Genomic DNA, 8,875 nt, shown 5'->3' on the forward strand with positions numbered 1-8,875 from the left:
TTTTGGTGTCGGATATAGATTGGTATCGGACATAGGGGGTAATATCGGACTTAGGGACTTGATCTGGATGGGGCTGGGACGTTTTCTCAACATTCAATTGCTATTGTATAGAAAGCTCTTTCTTATACACATATGAGTCTCTCTGGATTTGTTTCTCTAGTCTACCCAGACTAACATAGATGGTGAGACTTCCTCTTACATATTTTGGACATGTGGTCAGGAGAGACCAGTCCCGGGAGGAGGACAGGATGGCGCAGGGCCGTGCTTCCTTCCCTGGTGCATAACGTCCCAAAGAGTCGGCACCAACTCGATAGCATCGGACAATGAAAACAACCAAACCTGCCCATGCTGACCACGACGGAGACCTGCAGGCATTACGGCCCTGACACTGGGGTTGTTCTAGATTCCGTTTTAAAGATGAGAGCCCAGAGCGTGCAGACCAAGCTCACTGTCTCCAAGTGGACGCTGACTTGTCGTGGTCACCCTCTAGGACACGGTAGAACAGCCCCTGTGGGTTTTCCAAGACGGTAACTCTCTCCGGGAGTAGAAAGCCTCATCTTTCTCCCTTGGAGAGGCGGGTGGTTTCAAACAGCTGATGTTGTGGTTAGCAGCTCAACGCATAACCCACAAGGCCACCAGAGCCCCTGAGAGGTTAAAGGACTCGCCCCAGGTCACACAGCACGTCTGCAGCGGGGCCTCAGGCTCCAGGGCCCTCAATTCGAACCCTCATCGCTTCCTCTGTCCGCCTGTGGCCTACAGACCAATTATCTGCTCCCCACACCCACCCTCCAAATGCTGACAGAGGTTGGGGCTGGGATGCAGGAGGTAAGTGGGAAGACAGACAGACAGGAATAGGTGGGGCCTCCTGAGCCCAGAAGGCTGTGCCCTTCCGGGCAGAGGCTGGTCTCTGCCTCCCAGCAGGTCCACCTGGCCCGCCCAGCCCAATCTCCTCCCAGCTGCCCCCACAGCCACCCCTCTCCATCCCCCATGCTCCCCACCCCCCTCCACCCCCTCACACCCCAATCTCAGTGGTCACTTCTGGGAACTCAGCAGACTGATTTCTCTGTGTCCAGGAAACAGGAAGGCACCCTTCCCAAGTTCAGAACTACACACCTCCCTCCACAAACATGGGGACAAAACAGCCAGAAGCCAGTGAGCCCGGAGCTCCCGTCTGCAGCAGGGATTGGGGGCGGGTGAGGGTTACCCCAGCTGCTGCAGGCTTCCTATTGGATGGAGCCCAGAGCTGCCCTGGGACAGGACTGCGATGGGGAGGAGCGGAGGCCCTTGGATTATCTGTCATCCCTGACTCGCAGCTGAAGGAGCATCTGCCCAGCACTTAGCAGCTTACAAAGATATTTTATAGAAATGGTCTTGTCTCCTTACAGCCCACGGGCTCAGCATCCGTGTCCCCTTTATCTACAGGCACATGCCAAGGCCCAGAATGGGGTCCCCCCCAAAATAAAAAGAATGGGGCCCCTTCCATTCGGTGGCGGCAGCATCCCATGGAGGCCACCCAAAGACCACCTGCTGCCATCTGGCCTGCATGCTCCTGCCTGCTCTCCCCTTCCAGCCACCTGGCAGCCCTTGCCAGGTGGCCCTTTCCACGCTAGAGCTGCCTGTGAGTGGGTCCCCCAAGTAGACCTGGGGGAACACACAAGTGAGGGGCCGGGGCGCCGAGAGAGGCCAGGCCATCAGCTCAGGTGGCAGGCGTCTGGCGGGATCCGGTTCCCTGGGACAAAGGCCAGTGCAGGGGCAGCTGAATAAATCATGAGGGGCTGGAGAGGGGCCGGGGCAGGACTGCAGACCGCATTCTGCGGGGTGAGCAGCAGATGCCCGGCGGTGAGTGGGCTGGGACAATGTCGGGGGGCACAAGAGGCTGGGGGGCTGTTTGCCTCCCCATACTTTCTGCACGAGAAGCAGGAGGTTGCCAGGACCCCAAATGAGGAGGAGGTGGGCATGCACAGGCGCCCTGGGGCCGTGAGCAGGGAAAGAACCACTTGCATGGTGGGTGGGTGGGTGGGGATAGGAGGAGCATGAATGGCAGGCAGGTGTGAGGAAATGCCTCAGGACAGCAGAGAGGGGCTAGAGGGGACCCAGACCCACAGAGTCACTGCGGGAGGAAGCTGGGACAGGGGCACGGAGAGGACCACAGGTCACCTGCACAAGGCAGACACAGACAGGTCTCTGGGGACAGAGGGGAATAAAGGGGCAAAGAGCCCAAGACAGAGACCCAGAGCAGGGAATAATTGAGCAGAGTCAGGAGAAGAGGAGAGGAGGCCAGGAGCCTGAGGGTGGAGGCTATGGGTCAGAGGGACAGCAGATCAGAGGACGGGGGCAGCAGGGCAGAGGGCAATAGGGCAGAGGGCAGTGGGTCAGAAGCACAAGAGCAGCAGGTCAGAGGGCAGGGCAGGGAGGCATGACCCAGAGTCTACACTAGAAGTCAGGGTCCCCTAGGGAGGGAGGGTGAGGGCCAGGCTGGACTGGGCAGTGTGGGGAGCAGGGTGAAGGGTGGCTGATGGGGTGAGGTAGGACACCCATCGAGGAGGGGCTGGCCAGGGTGGTAGGGCCAGGCAAGGGGCAGGAGGAATAGGGAGGACTTGAGGCTTTGGGGGGATGAGTTCTGGCTCCCTGAAGGGGGATGAGGGAGGGGAGCAGCAGGAGGAAAGAACCACCCTCTTAGCTGCCCACTAAGCAACCTTCTCACAGGACCGGGAGTCCTGCAGGAGGTGCCAAGTCCTCTTCTCCATGGCCCTGCCCCATGCGCCGTCCGAAGGCACCCTCCCCCCCAAGGACCCCAGACCCTCAGAGGGCACCGCAGGGCCCAGCCGCACCCTGGACAGCCCAGAGGTCAGCCGGCGGCATGCACTTCTCCAGGAGCTGGAGGCCCAGGTGCAGGCGGCCTACGGGCAGGTAAAGGGGAGCCTACACCCCCACGAGGCGGGGGGGTCGGCGGGGAAGGGTCCCTGGAAGGGTTGATGGAGGAGCCAGCAGCTGGTCAGCAGTGAGGCCAGGGCCCCTGCCTCTGCCCTCCTTGAGCCCTGCCCCCAGAGGCACCTCCCTCCGGGCATTGGGTCGAAGGTCCACCCTGTTCACATCCCCCAGCATGCCTGCCACTCGGAGGAAAGGCAAGGCGACCCCAGGCCTGGCACACAGCGCCTGACTTTTTCCTCCAGCCCCAGCCCTGCTTCTAAAGATATCAAACCTTTTCTGGCCATGGGGGGGTTGGAGGGGGGCAGCATAGAAGGATGTGAGGAGGCGGTACAGGAAGACCCTCCTGAGTGACCCAGGGGAGATGGGGCTTCCCAGGAGGCTCCTGCTCCAAGAGCCCCTCCTCATCATCAGAGATGCTCAGAGATTATCCCAGATTAGAGCCCAGCCCCCCTGTCCAGGGCCGCCTGCTACCCACCGCCCTCGGTCTTCCCCACAAAAGCCTGGCAAATCCGCGGCAGTCCCCCAAGCTCTGCACCGAGGGCACTGCCCAGGCCAGGACTGTTGGCCAGGCCCGGTGCAGGAGCCCATGGGGAACTGTGCCAAGACCTCCAGGAGCCAGAGACTTAAGGTAGGAGGGGAGAGGCCAGAACTAGGAGGCTGGCTGGGCCCCGGGAGGGGTCGCACAGGTGGACAGAGACGCTGTATGAAGGTGAGGCTGGTTGGAGGTGGGCCACAGGCAAGGGAAGCCCCCACAATCTGGCCCACCCTGGCTCCCAAAGGCCACGAGGTCTCCCCTACCCCACCCTGCTTACTGGAAGCCTGCCACGGCGGCCCTCCTGGAGGCCCCTGCCTCCCACTGGCCAGTCTTGACCTGGGGACACAGAGCTGGGCTTGCTGTCCCTTTCTGTTGTCGAATGGCCTTGGCCCAGTCCTTTGCCATTCCCGGGCCACAGCTTGCGGGAGTGAACAGCGTAGCATGTTCCCGGGAAAGGGCCCTCTGCCCTGTGTTCCACCACCCCAGGCCTGGGTAGCAGCACTGGTGGGCAGGGAGGGGAGGGCCTTGGGCTCATGGCCGGCTCTGCTGCAGGACTTGGGGCCATGGCCTTGCTCTCCCCCCGGGGGCGCCTACCTCAGCCCTAGCCCCAGCCCCGAGGACCAGAGGGGCTCTGGGCAGGGGGTCCAGGGCTGCTCGGTTTTGAAGTGTTTGGTGGGGCCCGCCTGCATCTTCCTGCCGTCCAGCATCGCTGCATCCCAGCTCAGATGTATGGTCACTGCCGGCCGGCTACCAACCCATCCTGGACCCCGCACGCCACCTCTGCAGGAGCAGGGCCCCGGAGGACCCGGTGGAAACCTCACACCTCGAGTCCCAGCTCCAGGGCGGGAGGCAGGCAGAGAGGTGGGGAGAGAGGACCCCAGAAACTGCGATAAGGTGGCACCTGGAAGAGAGATGCGGAAAGAGGTTCAGAGAAATGTCAGAAAGAGCCACCAAAGGAGAGGTCAGGGGCCAAGGGACATGTGGTGACATGGAGGCCAGTGGGGCCAAGCCTGGGACTCTGCCCCACCCTCAGGCCCCCCCACTCTGGCAACGGATGTCCCCGGAGTGGTGGGGGCTGTGCAGGGAGAGGTGGGGCCTAAGACCCCAGGCCGGTCAGCTGAAATACAGAACGGGATCTGGCTCTCAGCAGCATCACACACACACAGGCCTGTGTGTGCCTGGGGCGGGGGTTGAGTGGGGAGCCCTAAGGGGCAAGCAGAAAGTGGGGCAAGTGTCTGGGGGTCCAGAGGATGCCTAACCCCTCTGTGCTCCCTTAGGACCGGGAGCTGCGGCCGGAGGAGATTGAAGGTAAAGACATGAGTTCCTGGGGGAGGGGGAGGGGCATGGCGTCCGGCGCTGACCAGAGGGTCTTTGCCATCTCTGGCAGAACTGGGAGCAAGAAGGAAGCTACCGGGAGGCAGGGACAAGGCTGAGCAGCCAGAGGCCGACAGAGCCCCCAGCTATCAGCTCCTTGGTCTCATTCCTTGCCTTGCAGGGTGGGTGTGAGTGTGTGTGTGTCACTGTTCGCTCAGACCCTGGGACACACGATAAAGGGACAGGCACCCTGTCCTCTCATGCGCCACACAGAAACAGTGCCCCGTGCACTGGAGCAGTCGAACAACGGAGCTGGTGGAACAACAGAGTTCCGAGGGCAGGTTTCCTGGAGATGAAGGACCAGAGAAGAATGTTCCAGAATGGGAACTCCATGCTGGGAGTGGGGAAGGATTCCTTCCCTTTTCGTTATTCGCTGACGAAATCCAGAGTCCCCAAAACGGAGCAGATCCCAACTCCCAGTGACTCTACAGGACAGAGCGGGCTGCCCTGGGGGGTTCTGAGCCTGTAACTCTTTGGGGGAGGAGAAAGCTTCATCTTTCTCCTGCAGAAGGGCTGGTGGGTTCAAACTGCTGACCTTGTGGTTTGCAGCCCAACCCATAACCCACCTCACCCCCAGGCCTCCTGGGCACGAGGTTGTCAGATGCAGTCAAGGTGACCCTGACTCAGAGCGACCTGACGTGCCACAGAACGAAGCACTGCCCAGACCGGCACCCTCCTCACAATTGTTACAGCCACGGTGTCCATCCATATAGGAGAGGGTCTTCCTCTTTTCTGCCCACCCTCTATTACACCCAGCATGATGTCCTCCTCCAGGGACTGGTCTCTCCTGACGTGTGAGATGAAGTCTCCCCATCCTTGCTTCCAAGGAACATTCTGGTAGACCTTCCTGCACACTTACTCGTCAGGGTAATCCAGCAGCCCCTAACACATCTGTTTCCCACACTTACTGAGAGAACGAATGGAAGGAACTGCATGTGCAAAGGCCCTGAGGCACCGAAGAGAAACTGATGCTTAGCAGGAGGGGGTGATGGAGCCAAGGGGTGAAGGTGGGTTGGCTCCAGGTTGGGGCCAGGGACATGGGGAAGGGCTAATGTCACCTTGCCCGACAGAGCTGCAGGTCGCCTTCCAAGAGTTCGACCGAGACCGGGATGGCTACATCGGCTACCGGGAGCTGGGCGCCTGCATGCGGACGCTGGGCTACATGCCCACAGAGATGGAGCTGATTGAGATCTCCCAGCACATCAGTAGGTGCCTCTGCCCCGCCCCCACACCAAGCTGGTCTGTGGACCCAGCCAGGGAGGCAGGCAACTCGGGCATGCAAGTACCTGACCAGGTGGGACCCAGGATCCCAAGCCCTTGGCCCTTCCCAAGGCCAGATCTCTGCTGCAGAGAATCTCACCATCCTCGCAAGAGGGCCACTAACCCCATTTCACAGATGAGGCAACTGAGACCCCAAGAAGCTCCCTGATTTGCCTGGAATTGCACAGCAAGAAGTCCTTGGGGTGCTGAAACTCCTCAGGAAGCCTCCTAGACATGACGGGAAACCTTCGGAAGTCTCAGAGTGTCTTTCCAGATATCTTGAGCCAAATCTCACCATGTTCTTACGTTGCAACCAAACTCAGTGCAGTTCTGACTCCAAGTGACCCTCCATGACAGGGTAGAACTGCCTCTGTGGGTTGTCGAGACTGTCACCCCTTGTGGGAGTAGAAAGCCTCGACTTTCTCACGAGGAGCGGCTGATGGTTTCAAACCACTGACCTTGTGGTTAGCCACCTAATGTATAACTACTATGCCAACGTGGCCCATAAATGCCCCAACCTGCAGGGTGCTGAGTGAGGGGTGCCCAGGTAATGGGACAGGGGGAAGGGCCACTGGTAGGAAGGGGGGGGCCAATGAGGGTCAGGAGCTGGGCAGTCAGATCTCTGACGGGCGTATCCTTAGGTGGCGGGAAGGTGGACTTTGAGGACTTCGTGGAACTGATGGGCCCCAAGCTGCTAGCAGAGACAGCGGACATGATAGGAGTCAGGGAGCTTCGGGACGCCTTCCGGGAGGTGCGGCCACTGGAGCTGGAAGGTGGGAGGGAGATGTGTCTGCTGTGGGTGAAGGGAAGGATGGAAGGATGGATGGGTGGACACTTGGATGGTGGGTGGATGGATGGATGGATGATTGGATGGATGGACGGATGGATGGATGATTGGATGGATGGATAGATGGATGGATACTTGGATGGATGGATGGATGGATCGATCGATGTATCGATGTATCGATGGATCAATGTATCGATGGATCGATGGATGATGATGGATGGATGGATGATACTGGATGGATGGATGGATGGATGGATGAGTCATGGATGAATTAGTACATGGATGGATGGCTGAGTGGATGGGTGGATACTTGGATGGATGAGAGACGCCCTCAGTGAGCCAACACAGTGCCGCCACAGTTTGACACTGACAGGGATGGCCGAATCAGCCTGGGTGAGCTCCGTGCGGCACTCAAGGTCCTGCTGGGAGAGCGACTCAGCCAGCGGGAGGTGGACGAGATCCTGCAGGACATGGACCTCAATGGGGACGGCCTGGTGGACTTCGAAGGTACTGCCCACCAAGGGCACTCCTGTGCAGGCTACCATTGTCCCCATATGCAGAAGAAGAAACAGTCTCAGGAACATTTAGGTACTAAGGTATCAAAAAAATGAAAGTGCAGGAAGCCAAAATTTGAGTCTGGCAAAATCCAGGTCTTGGAGTATGCCCAGAGAGAGAAAACCCAGATTACACGTTAATGTGACCAAAAAGCAAACTTACACCATTGCGTGTTTTCTGACCCATAGCAACCCTATAAGACAGGTTAGAATGGTCCCTGTGGGTTTCCGAGACTGTAACACTTTATTGGAATAGAAAGCCCAGTCGTTCTCCTGAGGAGCAGCCTGGTGGGTTCTAACTGCTGACCTTGTGGATTGCAGCCCAACCCATAACCACTGCACCACCAGGGCTCCTATGACAATATAAAGCCAAGAAACATCAGCACAGAGAAATGCATGCCTCGACGTAGGCTCCCAAAGCTGCTCCTGAGCTCCCTAGTGGCCAAAGCAAAAAGGGAAAAAAGTTCAGTCACAAGGTGTATTTCGTCTGTGAAACAGTATGCCCCTCTTCCTGGCTCTGAGGCATACCCCTTAACAGATCCAGGGGGGCTCTCATCCTCTACACTCCCTCCCACCCACCAGGCTGCCAGTCTGGCCTAACCCTAGTCGGGCCCAGAGAGCAGACCCCAAACCTTGGCTCTGTCCTAGCAGAGTTTGTACGAATGATGTCTTGTTGAGCCTGGTCCGAAGCCGGCGCAGCAGACGGGATTGCAGCGAGTGAATACCTGCCACAGAGCTTCTGGAAGCCCAAGGCCTGCAGGACCCGTCTCTCCGCTCCTCTCCACCTCACCTGTGTGCGATTCCTCCACCTGCCTTCACCCACCCTCCTCCCCTAGCACCCCGCCCCTTCTCTGCGTCGCTGCAATAAAGGGTCTGCAAACCTAGGGAGATGGCTTTCCACTCTGACTTGCTCACCCCCGAGGCTCCAGCATTGGACCTCCCACCCAAAAGACCCAGAGCCCGGAGCTGTCCTCTTGGGCCACGGCCACCTGCCGTCAAGGCAAGCCTGGCCCATGGCCACTCCGGTGCATCCCAGGAGAACTGAGCACTTCTGGGTTTCCCAGGGCTGTTTGTTTGGAATCAGATCGCCCGGTCTTCCTCCTTCGGCACTGCTGGATGGACTTAGCATCTGAGCCCTTCTGCTGGCTGCATCACTCCGGGTTCCTCTTGGGATATAGCCGCTGGGATTACAAGTGCCATGAGGGCAGGGACCCTCTCTTCATCCTCTGTGGACCCTTGGCCCAGCCCGGAGCAGGCAGCTCAGCCCGCTTCTCCCAGGGCTCAGGTCTGTGCTGGCCACTCTGCTCCCCACCCCTTAACCAACACGGCCCCCGCCCCCAGCAAAACAAAACGAAACTCACTGCCATTGAGTCTATGGCGACCCGAGAGGGCAGGGTAGACTGGCCCCTGTGGGGTTCTGAGGCTGGACCTCTT

The 8,875-nt window shown here is 59.2% G+C and overlaps 2 protein-coding genes across 2 annotated transcripts in view; one reads left to right on the top strand and one right to left on the bottom strand.

Annotated features, from left to right (window-relative positions):
• The window catches only part of LOC101649025 (glutathione S-transferase P-like), an 8,437-nt gene extending 5,690 nt beyond the window's left edge, over positions 1–2,747 (bottom strand). Inside the window, exon 1 of the mRNA XM_030887541.2 lies at positions 2,697–2,747. Within this exon, the coding sequence (XP_030743401.1) occupies positions 2,697–2,747 (51 nt within the window). The remainder of the gene's footprint in view (positions 1–2,696) is intronic.
• On the top strand, positions 2,746–8,118 carry LOC101648714 (calcium-binding protein 2). The gene is made up of 6 exons (XM_004713720.1): positions 2,746–2,910; positions 4,744–4,774; positions 5,911–6,045; positions 6,742–6,851; positions 7,247–7,394; positions 8,093–8,118. Exons 1-6 carry the CDS (start codon positions 2,746–2,748, stop codon positions 8,116–8,118), a joined length of 615 nt encoding a protein of 204 aa, XP_004713777.1.
• The last annotated feature ends 757 nt before the right edge of the window (positions 8,119–8,875 follow it).

The sequence above is a fragment of the Echinops telfairi genome, unplaced genomic scaffold, assembly GCF_000313985.2.
Source record: "Echinops telfairi isolate 266 unplaced genomic scaffold, ASM31398v2 ScPeMD7_7417;HRSCAF=8455, whole genome shotgun sequence".
Taxonomy (NCBI): domain Eukaryota; kingdom Metazoa; phylum Chordata; class Mammalia; order Afrosoricida; family Tenrecidae; genus Echinops; species Echinops telfairi.

Excerpts from the sequence above, each read along its gene's own strand:
- LOC101648714 (XM_004713720.1), top strand. The coding sequence starts at position 2,746 with ATGGCCCTGCCCCATGCGCCGTCCGAAGGCACCCTCCCCCCCAAGGAC. Across the intron at positions 6,852-7,246 it reads TTCGGGACGCCTTCCGGGAG|TTTGACACTGACAGGGATGG; the intron begins GTGCGGCCACTG and ends GTGCCGCCACAG. Across the intron at positions 7,395-8,092 it reads CGGCCTGGTGGACTTCGAAG|AGTTTGTACGAATGATGTCT; the intron begins GTACTGCCCACC and ends CTGTCCTAGCAG.